At 34.0% G+C, this 20,140-nt stretch overlaps 2 protein-coding genes across 2 annotated transcripts; one reads left to right on the top strand and one right to left on the bottom strand.

Annotated features, from left to right (window-relative positions):
- Positions 1-5,012: 5,012 nt before the first annotated feature.
- LOC21409409 (magnesium-dependent phosphatase 1) lies at positions 5,013-6,798 on the top strand. The gene is made up of 4 exons (XM_010115130.2): positions 5,013-5,262; positions 5,416-5,587; positions 6,275-6,391; positions 6,506-6,798. Exons 1-4 carry the CDS (start codon positions 5,150-5,152, stop codon positions 6,605-6,607), a joined length of 504 nt encoding a protein of 167 aa, XP_010113432.1. The 5' UTR covers positions 5,013-5,149; the 3' UTR covers positions 6,608-6,798.
- Positions 6,799-6,863: 65 nt separating this feature from the next.
- Positions 6,864-10,888, bottom strand: LOC21409410 (uncharacterized protein At4g38062). Its single transcript, XM_024177176.1, has 2 exons — positions 7,994-10,888; positions 6,864-7,939 (listed from the first exon to the last, which is right to left on the bottom strand). The coding sequence occupies exons 1-2, from the start codon at positions 10,852-10,854 to the stop codon at positions 7,099-7,101; spliced, it is 3,702 nt and encodes a 1,233-aa protein (XP_024032944.1). The 5' UTR covers positions 10,855-10,888; the 3' UTR covers positions 6,864-7,098.
- Between the last annotated feature and the right edge of the window lie 9,252 nt (positions 10,889-20,140).

Here is a 20,140-nt window from a genome sequence, read left to right on the forward strand (position 1 = left end):
CACGAGGATTGTGTTCCTAAAATTTAGCTAAGTACTTGTGTTCCTAAAATTTAGCTAAGTACTGCAACTAGAATAACCTAGTTTTATCTAGACAAGTCCAACATAAAAATGGGATCAACAAAATAAAAATAAAATGCTAAACTAATTAAATAAGCAAATAAAACAATGCAAGGAGTTTTTGGGATCGAATGGGGCTCTAATGATAAGGTAGCTAGGGTTCTTGATTTCACATTGCCTAGTTATTCTAATAATTTTTAATGCTATTGATTTCCCTCAAGCCAAACATTAATCATGAATTTCCTAAAATAATCCAACTCCCTCTCTCGAGTGCCGAGTCAAATATATACAAAATCACTTAATTAACATTCCTATTAATTAAGTTAATTGTGCATTCATTAAGCTCTAATTTATTTGTGATTACCTAGCTCATATTCATCTCCCGATTCCAATACTCACTAGGCTGTGTTCAACAAATCCCAACATGTGCAAGTGACTCTCTCAAGCCTAAATCCACATATCTAATTCTTCTAATCAATCTTTCAATTGATTAAAACATTAAGCAAAGAAGAGCACAAATGTTTGGGCATGAAAAACATCAAATAGCATCAAATATTCAAATCATAATCGTAGCAAGGTTACATCAAGTCCCCTAGCATAAAAATCTAGCAATCCATCAATGCAAACTCAAACATATTCAAACTTAAACAAATATGAAAATACATGATGAATCCACAAAAAAAAAAAAAAATACTAGGTTTAAGAACAAGAGGAGAAAAGAAAATACTAGTTTAAGAACAAGAGGAGAAAAGAGGAAGAAAAATAAAACTCCAGTGTAGTGCAGCTTCCAATCTCCAAGAGCTTCCTCCTCTGGTTCTCCTAAAAACTAGGGTTTTTTTCTTCTCTGTCTTGTCTGCTCTCCTTAAACCTTAACTCCTCTACTCCCCTCAGGGACCAGCCAAAATTCTCCAAAAATCCCTTGGGTTTTAGCTTTTAGGCCACCTCAGCACGCGAGAACATGCATGAGAATGCGCGGCCGCGTGCCTGAAATAGCGCGGGGCGCGCGCTGGTGTGAGTGGGGCGCGCGCAGGGGGCCAGGGCGCGGGCGCGCAGCTTTGGACGGCGCGAGCACGCGCCCCATTCTGACTTGGCTTCACTGATGTGGGCACGCGGGCGCGCACCATGAGAGCGCACCCGCGCCTCTGCATCGGGCTATTTTTGATGTTTTCTTGATTTTCATCTCCTTTTCTTCCAAGTGATCCAATTTTTCTTTGTTTACCTGAATCACTCACAACTATATTAAAACAACCTAAAAACTTGAAGATATTGCAAATTATCCAATTTCAGGACATTAAATAAGTGAGTCAAAACTCACTTATCAAACTGCAATAGATATTTGTCCTCTACCTTAAAATATTGCATAAAATTATTGCTCGAAGCCATTGATAATATCTTTCTCAATGTACAATAGTCAATTTTCATTCATGGAATGAATAATTCATTTATATATTAGAGAACAAAATTATATATATTTTTTGTTTAAACTAAAGCAAACAAAATAGAACTACAACAAAAAATAAAAGGAATAAAATGTTGTAAACAAACAAAATCATATCTACTTGATTATTTTATTATCGCAAATAAAAGGATTGTTTATATTTTTTTATCTAAAAATAATTATTTGTGTACACTTTTTATTCAAGGTTTTTAGCACATTTATACCTTAAATTTACCGTGGTTTAGCAAATTATTCCTCTCATTTTTAATTTTGATAATTAACTCTTTAAATTTACTTAGAGGTGAAAGTTCGAGCCGCCCAACCCGGTCGGGGCCTGAATGAAAATTTTAAGCTGGTCCGGCCCGATCCTAAATGGGAGAAAAATGGCTTAGTCTAGCTCTGAGCTCAAAAGGTTTACGGTCGACTTGAAATTTTATAAGGTATTTAAAAAAAAATCTTAAAAAGGAGAACGTTTGAGTGACCCGAATAAATTTTTAGGATCAATACCTTAGGCTGGCCTGGGCTAACAACAGCGGGTCTCTAGCTAACCCATTTAGCCTTACTCAAACTTACAACCTAAACTTGTTTATTGTTGCAATTAGCCATATTTGGGTAACAACTGATGGGAACTAACATGTGCCACTCACACGTAGGGTTTTAAAGAAACAAAAGCGGTATTTTATATGCCTAGATTAATCTCAGCCATTGATCTTTAAATCCTTAAATTGAAACCATTCATCCATTTTTTTTTATTTTTTAAAAAACCATCTCTCTCTCTTGCTTAAGCGGAATCCTTGCTCAATCTCTAGCATCCTTTCTTGCTTCATCTTCGACTACATCGCGGCCGTCTACGCCTTCTATGGTGACGATGACCTCTCCTCTTGCATTTTCGCCTTCACCTACGACAGTGACCTCAATCTCCATGAAGATGTCGTTGGCATTCTGCGGATTGAACGGAATGAGGAGTTCTAGTGGCGCTGCTGGAAATGCGACTGCTAGGTGTGGATTTTGCATCTCCGGCTTCGCGCTATGTGGATTTCGCATCTTTGGTGGCGGAGTGAGTGAGTTTTTAGGAGAAAGTGTATGATTATATTGCCTAGTTTCCTTGAAGAATATTGTTTGGGGAAATTAATATTTTGTTTCCTTTTGGTTTTCTATTTTCTTTCAGGTTTTTTGGATTACTAGTGCTAGTCGTGGAATTGGTGTGTGATATTTTTTATATGGATTAAACTTGTTATGGTCCGTTCTTTTCACTGATTCGAGTTTAGAATTTGAGTTTTGTTACAGTAAAAAGTTTTCAGAAACAGTCACATTTAACTTTTTTGTTACAGTAAAAAATTCACACAACATCACACCTCAACTCGAATTAAAAACTCGAATTAACGAACCGAACGGGCCCGACATTTGTTGTTTTATTCTAGGGATATTCAAGTGGTTGGTTTCCGTTTTCGTTATGTTTTCTGGAGCTTCAGAATATATATAAAAAAAAATATTCCACTTCAAATCATCATATAAAATAGAAAGAAAAATACATTGTTTGTGATGATACATGTCTATTATTTATATAATTTTAAATAATTAGGTATTATTACAACATTTTATTTTTTTATTATTAATTGAATGACAATTAATTATTTTGAGTGTAGTAAAATAAATAATATTTTTTTACCATCTTAAATGATATTTTTAATATTTTCATATTTTTTTTATAAATTGTCTCGTAAAGTTTTTGATAGGCTGGTCGGTTTCTTTTTTAGCTCTTTTTTTTATTTAAGAAATTGCCTTGTAAAGTTTCAGGTTAGTCGACTCACCTTTTTTTTTAGCTCGATTATATTTTGGGTATGTTTATTTCACAATTTAAGTTAAAAATTTGAATTATGTATATGAGAGAAAAACACTCTAATAAAAAAAGTTAAATTTAAATTTCTATAAGAGAAAACACTCTAGTAAAAAAATTTTGTTAGGATTTTTTTTAGTTGGCAATTTATTAATAATTGGTTGTAAAATTCAAAAACAGGTAAAACAGGTACTTTTAACAACTTGCGTTTATGGATGAAATCAAAAGTGATTTTGGCTGATTGATTGTTCCAAATTGGAATGATTTGCCGGTGGAAATCAGATTTTTGGCAAGGTAATTTTAGAGAATAATTGAGAGATTTGATTGCCTTGTGTTATCTTGGTAATTCTAGCAGATTTGAGATAGAATCTGTTTATGGAAAGAATATTTGATAGATTGAGTGCTTAAAAGTTGGAAGGAGTTGATTTATATGTTATCTTTCTCGTGATTTTATATTGTTTTAAAAGGCAAAGTTGGATTCGGATTAGAATTAAAAAGGAATAAGACCAACTTTGATATATACATGAGACATATATATGTGTGTGTGAATGTATGTGTATGCGAAGTGAGGTGTGTGCGTGGAGTGATTTGCCCGTGAGAGAGAATAATTTATTATCGTGTGCTTCCTAGATTTTCACGCATAATATTTTTGAGAAGTTCCCATTGTCATTTTTTAGGAGAAGTTGTTGTTTTCAGGAGAAGACATTTGCAGAGTTGAAGGGAGTTCAACCAATCATCGTTCTTTGGGAAAAGAATTTAAAGTTTTCGGGAGAAAGCACAATGCCAATCAAAGAAAGTGCGTCGCGTAGTTTGAAGATGAGTGGTACTCGCTAAACAAGACTACTGAGAAGATTCCTCATAGCAGCGTCATCATCCAAGAAGGAATCCTTGAGTGATTATGCCTGATTAGTGATTGGAAATCTTTGAGATTTAAGGAATGTTTGGTTGGAGGATTCAAACCATGATTTGAATCATGGTTCATGGTTCGTTACAGTATTTTCTCTCACAAAAAAATACACGTAAATAAAAAATGGTTCTAATCACATGATTTTAATCCATGAACCAAACATCTCCTTAGTGGTTTGTTTAATGTCTGAGTGTGACCTCGTAAATGTAGGTTGTTTAACCGAACTGCGATACCAACCTCTAGTGTTCTTTACATTATGTATTATTTTTTTGTTTGGTTAACTTACGTTTCAGCATTAAAAAGACGCAATTAATCATTAGTGTTTTAAAAAGTATTACAACACTCTCGAGAATACCTACATAAAAGACATATCTAACAAACTTAAATTGTGAAAAGAAAAGGACATTTATCATTTGAGTCGCCGTGCCTTTTGAAAAGAAAAATGATCATTTGAGTCGCTGTGTTGGACAATCCAAACTTACATCTCTAATTTTGAGGTGAATAGTTCGGCCTCGAAATAAAAAATGACTCCCTCAAAGAAAAAATAAACTCTTTAGGAAGAAAAAGAAAATAAAAAGAAGAAAAGAATCCTCAAAAAATAAAGAAGAAAAAAATAAAAAGGGCTTTTTTTTATTAGGGTTTTCTCAACAATAAGATTAATTTTTTACTGCTAAATTTAATTAAAATAGATTGATAAAAAAAATATGCAGATTATTTTTAATACATATTGAAGGCAGAAAAGTTCATTTTCTTATAGTCCAGAAACTCTCAAATAAAAAACTTTGAACAAAGATTTTTAGAAAAAATGGGAGACAAATGAGTAACCAATCACAAATCACAAACAAAATATTATGATATAAACTTGAGAAGTTGGTAGTCGAAATCGTTGAACAAAGACTTTTGGAAAGAAATGGGAGACAGCGAGAAGACGAAGAACGAGGCTCTGCAGATAATCGGCCAGCATAGAGACCTGCCTCGCTTGGTCGTCTTCGATCTCGATTACACTCTCTGGCCCTTTTATTGGTAATCCAATTCCCAACTACATATATATAATGTATGTAAAAATATATAAAACATCGTATGAGTATCTTGATAGCTTGTTATGAAATTCGGATGAAATTCGGGGCAAATAAATATTTTTTCTTTTTTTGGGTTTTATTCATCATTACTTATCAGCGAATTCGGGGATGAGGAGGAAGAACCGTATCTGTACGGTGAGGCATTAGGCGTTTTGCATGGATTGAAGGAGAAGGGCATTGATGTGGCCGTTGCTTCTAGAACACCCACTCCTGAAATAGCCACTGCCTTTCTTCACAAATTGGGTATTCACTCCATGTTTGTGGCCCAGGTGAGCCATAAGAAAAAAAAAAAAACTTGGTATTTTCTATTGGAAATATGATTTAACATATTTTAAGAGTATTTAACACATCTGCCTGGCAAGTTTCCTCTTATTTATTTATTTTTTAAATTTTAATAAACTGCCTACTGCATTTAACGAAGTATTACAAATAGACCTCAAATCGACGATGGTGGTTAAAATTCTGGATAAAAATCGTACACATTACGGGACCCACCTTTAAATTTCGTAAAAAAATTCTTAAAAGAGCACGTTTGGTGCAACAATAGAAGGTGGACCTCAGGTGTGGGTCCCACACTATTGAACTCATTTTTTATTTTTTATTTTTTATTAGTAACACTACTGATATTTTATAACATTACTCAATTTCATATGACATGTAATTGTGTTTTTATCTCAATTTTAATGCTTGTTTTTTTATTGTGTTTATTGGACAATTTCTGAATGAATGCAACTCACATACCCACTAAATGTCAATGGAGCTAGCCCTATATCAATAGATTTAGAGACGTTTTGTAATATTTTATGAAGTTCAAGGGCTAGTTCACACAATCAGAAGTTCAGATGCAAAATGCTAAATTCTAAAATTTATAAGGGAAACATAGCTTGCTAGTCTCTATGGGGTTGTGCTGGTATTGTTCTTTTTTTTTTTTTGCTAAATCATTGTTAATGATGCAGGAGATTTATCCCAGTTGGACTCACAAGACAGAACATTTCCAGAAGATCCACAGAAAGACTGGGATACCTTTTACTTCGATGCTTTTCTTTGATGACGAGGACAGGAATATTCAAGCAGTAAGTTCTTTTAGGCCTATGTTCCCACATTGTTGCCTGTTTGTATGTCAAATTGCTTATCCATCTTCAGCCAACTTTAGTTGAGTGATGTAACTTTTTTGATGGTATTTTCAGGTGTCAAAAATGGGTGTAACAAGCATTTTGGTTGAAAATGGGGTGAACCTTGGAGCTCTGAGGCAGGGATTGGCAGAATTTTCTCAAAAGTCGGCTCATTGAAGTTCAATTGTTAGATTATTTCCCTCACGATCATGGAAATGGAATGTGACAAACATGATATTCAATAGAATTGTTGTGCAGCTATTATTTTATCTTTTTGTTTTTTTTTTCATTTTTTGCTCTCAAGAAGCTTCTTTTCCGAAGATTCTCAAACTGAAAGTTCATTAGTAAAGTAGTTTTTGAAGCGCGCCCATTTCTTTCTTTTTCCAAAAAAGAAAATAAATCTCAAGAAAACTCGTGAAAAAAAATGGCCAATTTATTGAATGCACTGCAAAAGTCGAAGACGACGAAGAAAATACAAATGAATTTCTAGTAAGCTGTTATAAAAGAGAATAAAAGCTTTCACACACAAGCATCAGTCTCACATACAAGCTTGGACAGTGGGAAAGAAAGGGAAAAAAAATCCATGCTTTTCATAAATTAGCACGGCAAGTTAGCAATCTTCTGAAAGTACGTAGTCTGCAATAACTACAATATGCAATTCTTTTAACTTACATCTGACTGTTGATCTCTCTGAATGGAGATCTTACATCAGAAATTGCTTCAAATCTCTTCATTGCAGCAGGGCTATCCACATTCTCTTTCGCAGGGCCAGAGTGTTCGTCTTCCGAATTCGCGTCCATTTGAGAACCAAGGTTGTCACAAGAGAGCATTATCGTCTCCAACATGTCCATCAGTTGTTTGTCTGTACTGGAAAACTCACCAATCCTGTCATCCAACCCCCCGACAAAACCCAACAAGTTTTCCCTTTCTGATGACAACTTGGTGATATCTTCAAGTAAATCTCTCTTCTCACTCTTGAGCTCCTCAATCAAGGCATCTGAGTTTTCCAGCTTTGTTTTCAGTTGATCACCCAACTTCATCATTTCCAACTCTTTTGCTTCCAATTTCGCTTCAACTTCCGATGCTTGTTGCTTTAAATCACTCGTGGACTTTTGCTGAAGCTCCAGTTTCTGCTGTACATTGCGGATGTCATCCTCAAGCTCCACAATCATAAGCTTCTTCTCTTCAATTTCTAGTGCAGCCATAATCTCAGCAGTAGTAATTTTCTCCCAAGCTTCATGGATCAGATCAATTTCTGCCTGTTTCTCAGCAAGCTGGGAAGAGAAAGAAATTAATGAGCCATTAAACTTGTGCTCCAATGACTCCACAAGCTGCATCAAATCATTTAGTCTCTGGCTTTTCTGATCCACAACAAGCTGCATAAGCTTTTCTTTCTCGTGCTCAATCGTTCTTTCCCCTTCAATTTTTGCAAACAGAAGTTCTTCAAGCTCTCTTCTCAACGATTCCTGCTCTAACCACCCAACTTCTTTCTGGAGCTGCTCTAAGATCCTATCCTTCTCTTCTATAATTTGGGAAAACCTCGCTTTCTCCAACTCGAAGAACATAGCTTTTTCCATCTCTCTGGAGTAAGCACCAGCTTCTTTTGTTCTGAGATTCTGCTCAAGTAATGCAATCTGCTGCTGAAGATCACCTATTCTTTCTCCATTCTCTTCTAGCATATGCGTAAGAGTCTGTTTCTCTTGCTTGATGGTTTCCCCAACATCTACTTGCGCCAGAAGAGAAGCTTCCAACTCTTTACGCATCTCAAAGTTTTCTTCAAGTTCAACTTTGAAATGTTCAGCAACTGACTTCCATATGTACAGTTCAAATTCCATTTGATTCCCTTCACAGATTTTCTCGGTCAGTTCAGTGTTTGTTCTGTCTTGGTCGTCGCAGACTTCCCTCAGTTTCTTATTTAAGACACTTTCCATATGCAAAATCTGCTCTCTTAAGAAAACCTCACGCGTGGATGATTCGACCAGCATTTCCTCATACCTGTCAAGATCTTTTTGCATTAGAAATTGCTGCTGACCGATGATACCCAAGGATTCAACCCTTCTTGACAAAGATGCCGCATTCTCTTGTTCCTTTTTTATATCTTTCTGCAATCTGTCAATATCAGCGCTCTTCATCTCCAACTGCTGCATCAGGAGAGAAATTTTTTGTTCTTTCTCTTTGTTACTCCAGTCCATATCGGCCTTTTCGTTTGCAATCTTCAACTGCGCTTCAGAGATTCGATCTTGTAACACTAATAACATCAAAGAGATCCCCTCATTTTGCAACTCTAGCTGCAGGCTTGAAGAATGAGAGTCTTCCAAATCTATTCCAAATCCCTTAATTCTTGCATCTTTATCAACTAGCTCGGACTTATACTTGTTGAGATCTCCAATCATCATGTCCAACTGATAGTTCCATTCAGCTTCTTTAGTCTTGAGATTTGCCAAAAATTCTCCATGGACCTGTTCAAACTCCATCCTCAGTGCTTTAATGGTCGCATCTCTACTCTCTAACTCGGACCTGCAGTTGTCGAGGTCACTTGTAAGTTTTTCCAGTTGGGAGTTCCTTTCAGCTTCTTTTTCTCTGAGATCTGCAAAATGGTCTTCATGCATTTTCTCCAATGCCATCTTGAGCTCATTTTCATCTCTATTTTCTAGCTCTGACCTGCTCTTGTTTAGATCTTCTGTCATCAGTTCTATTTGATATTTCCATTCAGCTTCTTGCACCTTGAACTTCGCTGCAAAGTCTCCGCAGACCTGTTCCAACTCAATCCTGAGTGCCTTTATCGTTGTGTCTCTACTCTCTAATTCAGACCTGTAATTGTTAAGGTCACTTGTAACTTTTTTCAGTTGAGAGTTCCTTTCAGCTTCTTTAGCTTTGAGATCTGCAGAATGGTCTTCATGCATTTTCTCCAATTCCATCTTAAGCTGCTTTATCATTTCTTCTTTACAATTGTGGAGATCCTCTGTCATCATTTCCAGTTGATTCTTCCATTCATCTTCCCGAGCCTTGAACTTCGCTGCAGAGTCTCCATGGGCCTGTTTGAACTCCATCCCGAGCTCTTTTATTATTGCATCGTTACTCTCCAACTCATACCTACAGTTGTTCAGATCGTTTGTAACTTTTTCCAGTTGAGAGTTCCATTCAGCTTCTTTAGCTCTCAGATTTTCAGTATAGTTTGCATGCACTTGCTCCAGCTCCATCTCAAGCTCCAATATTGTCTTGTCATTGCGCTGCAGCTGCAACTCATGATTCTTCAGTTCCCGCGTCATTTTCTCCAGTTGGGAGTTCAGTTCAGCTTCTTTAGCCTTCAGATTTTTAGCAGACTCTTTGTGCATCTCCTCCAAACACTTGAGCTTGTTTTGCAGTTTCGCCGCAGAGGGTAAACCTGATGCCTTCTTAATTTGACTTTCCTGTAGTTCTTTAAGGGAACTCCTCAGGTCCTGATTTTCTTGCTCCATTTGTCTTTTCTGATATTCCATCTCCTTAAGGATTGCCTCCTTTTGGCCTACTGAATGCCTTAAAGATGCAATTTCTTCGTCCCTCTTCTCAGTCAAACACTCCAACTGGGATTTTGCATCCTCATACTCATCGAAAACATTCTCAAACCGGCCCTTGACATCAGAAAGTTGAACTTCCAGAGACTTTCTTCGGCTTTCTTCATGAGCCAACGCTTGGTTGCACATCTGCAACCGGTTCTGAAGATCTTCCAAAGTCCTGGTTTGGGAATCTAAGCTTGACTGCAAAGAGCAGATCTCATCAAGCAATGAAGACTTCTCCAGCTCCCACTCCTTCTTACTTTTCTTGAACTCATCTCGCATCTTTCCATGTGCTTCTTCAAGATACGTAAACTGCTCCTTTTTCCATTTTAGCTGCTCTTCAATCTTCCCCTTTTCCTCTTCTAGTTTGAGTAACACACCCTCTCTCTCTCTTTCTTCCTTTTTTCCCTTGGCTTTTTTCTCGGCTTCTAAGCATTTCTTCTGTGAAACTGACAAACTCCCTTTGAGGCCTTCAATTTCTTCCTTACACGCATGAATTTGTTGCTTCTGGTCAAAGTTCTTCCCATTTGCCTTCTCTAAAGCCGATACCAATCCTTTGTTTTCATCTTCCAATTTTTTCAACTTCTCATCACAATCAATTCTAAGTTTCTCATTTGCAGCGCTTAGACGTCTGATAATGGACTCCTTTTGATTCAAACTTCGCTGAACATCTTCGAACGTCTCTTTTAGTGCAGCGATTTCCTCCGCCTTTTCATTTATTTCTTTAGCCTGCTTCTCGATTCTCAAACTCGCTTCCTGGATTTTAACAAGCTGCTCGTTGTGAGACTTCTTCAGGTTTTCCGATAACTCCGCTTTGCTTTTGTACTCTGCCCTGAGCTTCACGATCTCAGCTTTAGCTTCATCAAGCTCGTCATAAACCCTTTCCATATTCTTTTCTCCTCCCAAGAATTAACTCCAGACTTCAGACTAAATAGAAATGAGACCTGTTCATCCAACAAAAAAGAAAGAGCACATATTCTGATGAATGCTCCATTTTATTACTCAAAGTGTTGGGAAAAAGGAAGAAAAATTAAAGAAATTTTGCAAGTTAGTAATAGTAGAATTTTCCATGCTTAGTAAAAGAAGACGGATATAATAAAAGTTAGTTTGGCCGAAAATTCGCCTTCCAAAAATCACTAAGGACGTAATTATAATAAATAAAAATTGTTGATTCTGCAATTAACAAGAATTACTAATTTAATTACAGACATACGTCTGTTTGGTTGCTGAAAAATTCCGGAAAGAAAATGACCTACATTGCAATTCTTCTTGGTTTTCAGAGTACATAGAAACAGGAAAAGTTTTCACTTAACTAGATAACATGTAAAATAAGGGAAAAAATAAAATAAAATAACACTACACTTTCTCCCTCGTCCTTAATTTTCTCGAGAACGAAACAGACGCTCAAACAAATGACCGCAAAACAGAAGGATGCCATAAGAACGAGAAATTCAACCTAACTCAGAAATTTCAAAATGACCAATAATGTTTTACCCCCAGAAACACAGGAAGGCAAATATTACCCATTTGAACGGAAGATTCTGTTAATTTTCCAGCGGTTTCTCTGTAAACAAACAAGTTTAAGGAAAAAAAAGACTGAATCGAAACAAATACCTGGTTTATGAGGTGGCATTACAGATTCGCCATTAATGGAGGAGCAAGTGAGGCCTGAAGATTTTGTTTGTTTTCCTTGGCTCTTTGATTTGGAAGAATGGCAGAGACGAATACGAGAAAAAGAATGATTGGGAAAAGTAAAAGGCAAAAAGATGGATATTTTGAAGTAGCCGTTGAGTGAGAGATTTTGAAATTGGATTTGACGGCGTGATGGTGTTTGTTATAAACGCCGTTATTCTTGGATCCCAAAATCCGTCACTTGCTCTCTGAATCTCTTTTACGCTTTAACTGAAAATGAGAAGGTTCATTGGTTATTATTAGGGTTGTTCATGAGTTAGGTTGGTCGTAAGATTTTTTTTCATTTTAAAAGGTGTGAGTTGTACATATTTAGCTCCAACGATGTTAGAAAAATTTCACAACTTAATGATGTTTGGGTTGGATTTGGGCGGTGCAGGGTGGGTTGGGTAGTCGGTTTCAACATTCAAATAATCAATGACTTAAAATTTAATCCAACATTTAAAGTTCATCATCAAATATAAATAAGAGAGAAAAAGAAAAATAAGCCAAGACTTGAGATGAATTAAAATTAATAGGCCAATAGTTTACATAAGTTAATAAATAGGCCAAATTACTATTTTCGTCCATAACTTGTCTGGTTATGAATCATAACTTGACAAGTTATTGTCCATAATTGTTCATAACTTGTCTGGCTATGAACCATAACTTGACAAGTTTGTCCATAATTTATCTGGTTATGAACCATAACTTGACAAGTTATGGCCTTTTAATTTCTATAACTAAAAATTGGCCTATATATTTTCTTAAATTTTTCATATTGGCCTATTTTTTACTATTTCCCTATAAATAATAACTCTAACATTCAAACAAGTAGAAATTCAAAGTTCAATTTAACATCAAACATGAAGTAAAGTAGTCCATCTAACATCAAACATGAAGCAAATAGTCCATCTAACATCAAACATAAAGTAAACATAAATTAGTCTACACTCATAAATTAGTCTTAACATAAAGTAAACATTGAGGCTTAATTCAAACATGAAGAAACTAGAGAGTAGAAATGAGTTGCCTGCACAAGGTTAGATATTAGAGGAGGTAAATTAGAGCGCAAGTTGAGTTGAGGTGTGCGGGTCATTATGGGCTTAATCTACACCCCGCCCCAAAACTTTAAGCCAGATATTGAATGAGCCGAAAAAAAAATTTTAATACTAGAAATTGTATTTTTTGAGTTGGGTTGGGGTCGGATGGATTGGGCTTGCGGGTTTATGAACAGCTTTTTATTATGAAGTTTTTGAAACGGAATACAAAGGGCTATTCATATAAATGCCGATTTGGAGCATTTTCTGTCTGAAAATTCCGATTTTTCGTTTTTGTTTACAAAATTATAGACTATCTCATATATAAAGACAGTTATGTCCTCATATAATGGAAAAAAAAAATCATTATAGAACAAAATAGGTAAGAAATTAACTAAATCAGTAATTAGAAAAAGGTTAACAATTAATGAAATCATAATGAAATCAGTAATTAAAATTGAAAAATAATTAGGAAAAGGAAAGTTTCTCTTTTCACAAAATAAATAAAAAAAGAATTAACTTAATATTTTTAAAACCGGTGAATCACGGCTCATTATGTGCTTTTATTTCACCAAAAAAAAATGCTCAATGAAAACCAATAATCGTTATAAAAATGAATACGAATATAAAATTATATAAGTTTGCCGAATGAAAATCATAATGAATACACAATATTAAATGACATGTGAAACAAGGGAATGTATATGACATAAATATGATTTCAATATTAGAATAATGAAATTATCATGAAAAAAAATATATAACAAATTATTATAAAACAATCATCATAAAAAATGAATAACGAATATAAAATTACACAAGTTTGTCGAATAAAAATCAGTCATCATTATGAAACATAATATATGATGCAAAGGAACACAAAAAAATCATTATGATAGAGAATATATGACTAGTTCATATGAATATACAAAACCACATATTAATTTCATTTGCATAATGTTAAAATCATTATCATACAGGAGAACCAAAAGAAAAATACAAGATGTAACGAAAAGCATAATAAAATACAAAAATGTATAAAAAAGAAAAAGAATAATTACTAGAATAATGATCATATCATAATGAAAAATAAATTTCAATAAAGAAAATATATAAAATTTAACATTTTAAAAATCTAAGAGTTGTCGGAATAAAACTCATTAAAAAAAAAAACAATAAAAGCAACTCATTACTTGAATGATAATATGAGAACAAAATAGAATAAAAAATAATAGACATTCAAAAACAATAATATATACCAAGAATATGAAATACACAGCAGAAGATATATACCAATAATAAAATAAAGACGATTTGACAACAGGAAAAATGAAGACAAACAAACAAACACCAAACCATCCCTTTGTGTGATCAAACCACCCTTTTGTGTGAAATGACCCACAAACGAATCCTTTATACCAAACCAACTTTTACAAATACAACTTCAAAACTAGGCATTTAACCCAAGTACTTCGAATACAAACCGTTGGAGGAAAGGGGTTGGGCTGAGCACCCCTTACTGGAAGGGCCCAATATTGTGGGCCGTTGTTTTAATTATGGGCTTTAGAGTTGGGTTCTATTCGGCTCAGTTGATTATGAAGAAAATTCGAAAGAAATAAGAGAACTCTTTAAATATCTTATTTACTAAAAATATCTCTTTTAAAAAACTCTATCTCTGACCTAGTTTTAATCTAAAAGTAAAAATATATGGGCTAATGTTACTCAAGAAATAAAAATAAAAGGGGGTTCCATTTCAAAGAGTATTTTTTAGTAAAGAGAAAAATATATACTTTGTCATGATTTTATGCAAACTTATTATTTATGTAATTCTAAATAATAGAGTGTCTTGTGATCTTTTAGATGATAATTGTTTATTTTTTTAGTAGAATAATATAAATAATATATTTTTTTTTTACAATCTTGAGTGCTAAAAACAAAGAAAAGAAAAAGGAAGAAACAGATCCCAAAAACAACCTAAAAAAAAAAAAAAAAAAGATGAAAGTCACCTAGTGAATAGTTCTGATCTCTTCACGTCTCAATGTGACAGTATTGCGACAGTCATAGGTAAAATGACACTAAATTGTAATAATAATCACATGTATTTATTTGCTAGATAATGTTTCATCATAATTCATACATGTGGCATTCCGGAAAGAGATTTTGTTGTCCCAATTACCAAGCTCCAATTTCTGTATTTGGTGTTGTCACGATCAATCATATGATGATTCTTTATCCTTTTCCCTCTTCTTCGATATGAATGAACGTGTATCCAATTCATTTGCTCAAAAACTAGATGTATTTCTCTACCGCACAAATTATGTTTGGATTACGAACCACAAGCTTTTACACCCCTCCACCTGAGCCGTTCATTAATTAATTTTAGCTGACTAGGCAAAACAAAAACAAAAAATCACATGCTTATATTTCATGGTTTCGTTTTGCGCTAAAGTCCTTTTTTTTTTTTTTTTCAATATGAAAATGAATATAAGTGTCACACTCCTTTGTTTATAATATAAATTTTGAGATCCATCAATGAAACTGAAATGAGTTAACTCAATTCTATTTAAAGTATTTAGTTTCAAATGCAGATCTCATCTTCAATTTTTGGTATTCTAATTAAGTCTATTCAATTACACTATGTTGCGTTATTTTTTCAACTACGCTATATTGCGTTATTTTTTCAACTACACTATGTTTCGTTATTTAGTAAATGTATACGTAAAAGCACATTTTAAATCCGTTAAAAAGCATTTCAATTTTTTTTTTACTAATCGTTCGCTTCGTAGATTTGAGTTTTTAATTCGAGTTAAGATGTGATATTTTTTTAGAGCTTTCAACTGTAGCAACAAAAAATAAATGTGACATTTTGAGAACTTTTAACTGTAAAAACTCAAATCGGTAAAATGAATTGTATGTATATATATTCACATGTCCGACATTTTTTTTTTGTCTAAAGAGTTCCTCTTTTCTTTTGTTTGTATATATATATATATATATATATATATATACACATGTCAACAACGTCCACATCATGCGTCAACTTGGATATAGTTGGTATGCAATATAAGTTTCTTACTTCTAAATGCAAAATGTTTGCCTCACATGTCGCTTTTGTAGCTAGAAAAAGCCAACACTTGGGGTTAGTTTCAGCATGTGCTGACTATAATTTATATCATTGTTGGTACTTGGTAGTAAACTTCTTTTCGGTTTGATATATGTTAACTCAACTATTTGGCTAATTACCCTCAAAGGAAAGGAACCGCTCATGCATTTACAGCTAATATCTCTTTTTTTTTACACGTCTCACGTAAAATTTATATGATGTATGCTAGAGAGCCAGAAGTTGTGGCATCTGTGACATTTGCGACTATCCATGGCATTCTTGCAAATAACAAAAAATTAGTTAATTAAAAAGCAATAATTCTTGGAAAATTATGGATCAAATAGTAGGATCCAACAGTAAGAATTAATTCTGAGTTCAATAATAACGTAAGTTGAAGAAAAATTTCTTAAAATACCTAGTACCTACTTGGTCATTTCCTATATGTAAAATAACGACAAAAGAAATTAAACGATGACAAGACAAGATTTGTTATGAAGTTTCAACTCCGAAACTTTTTGCCCGTTTAATTCGCTGATTCGAGTTTTTAATTCGAGTTGAGATGTGATTTTATATGAGAGCTTTTTACTGTAACAAAAAAGTTAGATGTGATTGTTTATGAAAGCTTTTTACTGTAACAAAACTCGAATTCTAAACTCGAATTAGTGAAATAAATGAGCCTTTATTGAGGAAAACGAATGAGTGTTTCCACCCGCACCAAGCACCAAATAACCTCTGTAGAGTAGAGTATTCATTCATTAATTTCATTTAATGTTAATTTAGAGAAGGTAAATGAAATAGATATTAAGGAATTATATACACATAAAGGCTGGCAGTTCCTTCACGACTATATATCACGAATAATTAAAACTTTGCGTAAATGTTTGGCTAAATTACAGGAATTTTAACTTATACTTCAAATAGTTGTCGTACAGCTAATTGAATTCCGTGTTTGATGTGACGTACAATCATGCGATCTATATATGTGATTTTCACCGCCGAGAGTCGTAGTATGATAGTAAGAACTCTTTTATTAAATCTTCTTTGTCTATTTTTTCAGGGTTTGATGTTGTTGTCTTGTTCTTGTGTGAGATTAAAATAGGCCTCTACGGGCCTCACAAGATGGAGGGGAGTGAAAAACTGATTAGGTAGTCAGTGAGAGACTAGTTCAACCATTTTCACATACAGGTGATTCCCAAAATTACTGTTATAACTGAAGAAATTAGAAGATATAAAGTGCATCAACAGATCTCCTTTTTATCTCTTTTTTTTATTCAGCAAAAAAAATATATGTGATTTTCATAACGTATTTAATAATTTTGAAGATAACAATTAACAATACTCCCTCATTATGTTTTTTCTTTTTTTTTTCTGTTTTCTTTTTCTTAAATGAGGGAATTAAAATTTTTACTAGGTATTTTCAGTTTAGGTAGGAATAAATTTGCATAGGGAAATCCTTCTATTTTTTTTTAGTATTTAAGGAAAATATAAAACAAGAATGACAATGATAATATAATTTGGCAATTAATATTTTGCCTATTTAATTATTTATATAAGTAATTCTTAAAATCTTTCCATCTTTGAATGAATAAAAATTTGTGACCCACATATATGATATAAACCTTTCATTTTTGACTTTCGCACTTTTTTCCCCAACCAAACAATTCAATCACTAGTTATTTTCTCACTACTAATTCTTCCAGTATTTTCATATTAGATGTGGTTTGATAAGAAAAGTTGAAAAACTAGTAAAATAGTGCAAGATCAACCCATCTTAATTATTTATTTTTTATCTCCTTCACTTTAGTTCCAACTTTAGTTGTTGAAAGTTGACGACATAAATAAAAGGCTAAATTATACCATAGACTTTCCCTTCTTTTTTATAGGGTTCATATCCTATTGTTAGCTTTGATTTTCCACAATCAAAAAATACAAAAAGAAAGCTCGAGGAATATGTTAATCCATAAGTCATGGGCTAGCCGGCTAGGCCACTAAGCCCCAAGAAATTTTTCGGCGTTTAGTGTTTTAACACTAATTTGCCGAAGAACAAACCTTTTCAACAAAAGAGTTTCTCATGTGAGACTTTCTTATAAGTATGGCCAATATTTAACCGTTAAATATGATTAAAATCATATTAAATCTAAAATATATGCAACACAAATAATAAATAATACACATTTTAAAACATAAATTTTTTTAGTAATTTAATTTTTTAGAACCTCTAGTGAAACTCAAAAAAAAAAAAAAAAAAAAAAACGAACGTAACACCCTTCTTTTTGTCCTTTATGGACTATAGTCACATGGAAAGCGTCCAAAGTGGAGGAAAGAAAAGTTTATATCCATCCAACAAGAGGGTCAAGTGAAAGTGGGCAACATGTAATATTGCTACTTTTGGCAGCCTCTATCAAAGTGATTCCCCTTTCATTTTTGTGATACAAGTGGACATTTTTAACTTCAACTTTGTCCACAATTTCCCACCATACCACAAGCATACGAAAGCAAAATTGGGTCCCAATTTGATGTTTTCGTTGTATTAAAAAATGCATTTTGGGGGTATTTACAATTCCATACGTGGAGTTAAAGCGTTACACGTGGCCCTACTTCTCCTCACAAAGCGACAACCCTCGACGCCTAAGGCTCACTTCCCCTTTACGCTGCGAAGAAAGCCCCGCCTTAGGGCGTCGACCCGTTATGTCGTCGACCCTATGACTTGTGCAAAATCCCCACACCACGGAAGGATCAGCGGCCAGAAGAGGCCACCGCCCACTCAGCGTAGACGTCGAGGGAAGAGCATGGGAGGCGACGCCCGTATCTCCAGAAAGGTGTCTGACAACCAACTTGCGTCTGGCACTCGGAGATGTTTGCAGTGCAAGCATTAATTACAAGCCCTTAAACCGTCCAATAGTGAACGGTGGAGGGTTACAGGGAGTCTACAGAGCCGTAATGGAAGACTAATTAGATGAGTGTACAACTCAAAAGGTGATTAGTGGGCTACGGTCTGCGCCTATGAGGGTAGGCCACTCGAGTGCTTCTGCCTACGAGAAGAACCACCTACGAAGGAACACTTGGCTATAAAAGGGGCAAAGTCCCAAACGAAAAAGGGGTGGATTTTTCCTTTTAGTTTGGCTCATTTCATGTTAAACCTGAGAGCAGAGAGGGAGAGTCATTGTAAAGAATCCAAAAGAAATATAAAGAAAAGTGGATGTAGCTCTTCATTAATAGAGTGAACCACTATAAATCTCGTGACTTTATTCTCACACAAGTACAGTCCTCCCATTATATTTACTACAAACTTCAAACACGCTTTACTACATCATTTTCAATATCAAATAAATGTTTTTTAGCTGTTAACCTGACATGATACCTAAAGGTGACCCGACGTAATCCTGTTGACAAAATTTCACCGTCAACAGTATTATTATTGTGTTACTGATTATATAGTTGTAATGAATTGTAAAGTTGACTAAAAATATATAATCACAATTAATGAGATCATATTTTTATTATGGCTAGCCACTGATGGAATATAATCTTATGTTTTAATACTATTGGAACGTCTAACTTACATTCCATCTTTTTGTTGATATTCAAGTTGTTTCCTTGATGGAGAGAAAAAGGGCGATGTAGCCGAAAGAAAGTGCATGGAAGATGAGAGGAAAATGTTTGTCAAAAGATCGTTGCTATTTTTGAAGTCATGGATCAAATGCATTGGATGCTGCTTTTTTAGACTGTATTTTGTAATGTTGAATGGACAAGAGAATTTAATGAAGTCGCTATAGTTAAGTGTGAAATGATTAAGTTGACAAGAGAATAAATTGAAGACTTATTGAGGTGACATCGTCCCCTCAAAGTTTGTCTAACCAATAGATTTGAGAATATAATTGAATGATTATGCTACTCGAGTATGGAACGGGCCACATCCCATCCTTTCTTACATTAATATACATCCAACTGAAAAAATTTATTAACAAAAATAAAAAAAGGAATTTTCTAAATGAATTACACGTTTCAAAATATTAAATTTTATCAAAATTACGTAATGAAACTTAGCATACGGTGATAGTGATACAAATGTTATGGTTTGAAATATAGTTGCCGTAGAATTGAGTTTTATAAAATATTCTTCAATTCATTGATCTTTTATTTTTTTTAAATGTCTCATATGATGTATGATTTGTTCGATGAAATATGATTTGATAATTTACATCACATTAAAAATACTAATCTTAGATGCTCGTACTAGTGCTCTAGTAGCGTCTATTAGAACCACAAAACTATAAAGGATTATTAAAAAAAAAAAAAAAAAAGGCCCACCAAAGGGAGAAAGAGTCTGATTAATAATATATATATATATATAATTTATTGA

Source organism: Morus notabilis, unplaced genomic scaffold (assembly GCF_000414095.1).
Source record: "Morus notabilis unplaced genomic scaffold, ASM41409v2 Scaffold184, whole genome shotgun sequence".
Lineage (NCBI taxonomy): Eukaryota > Viridiplantae > Streptophyta > Magnoliopsida > Rosales > Moraceae > Morus > Morus notabilis.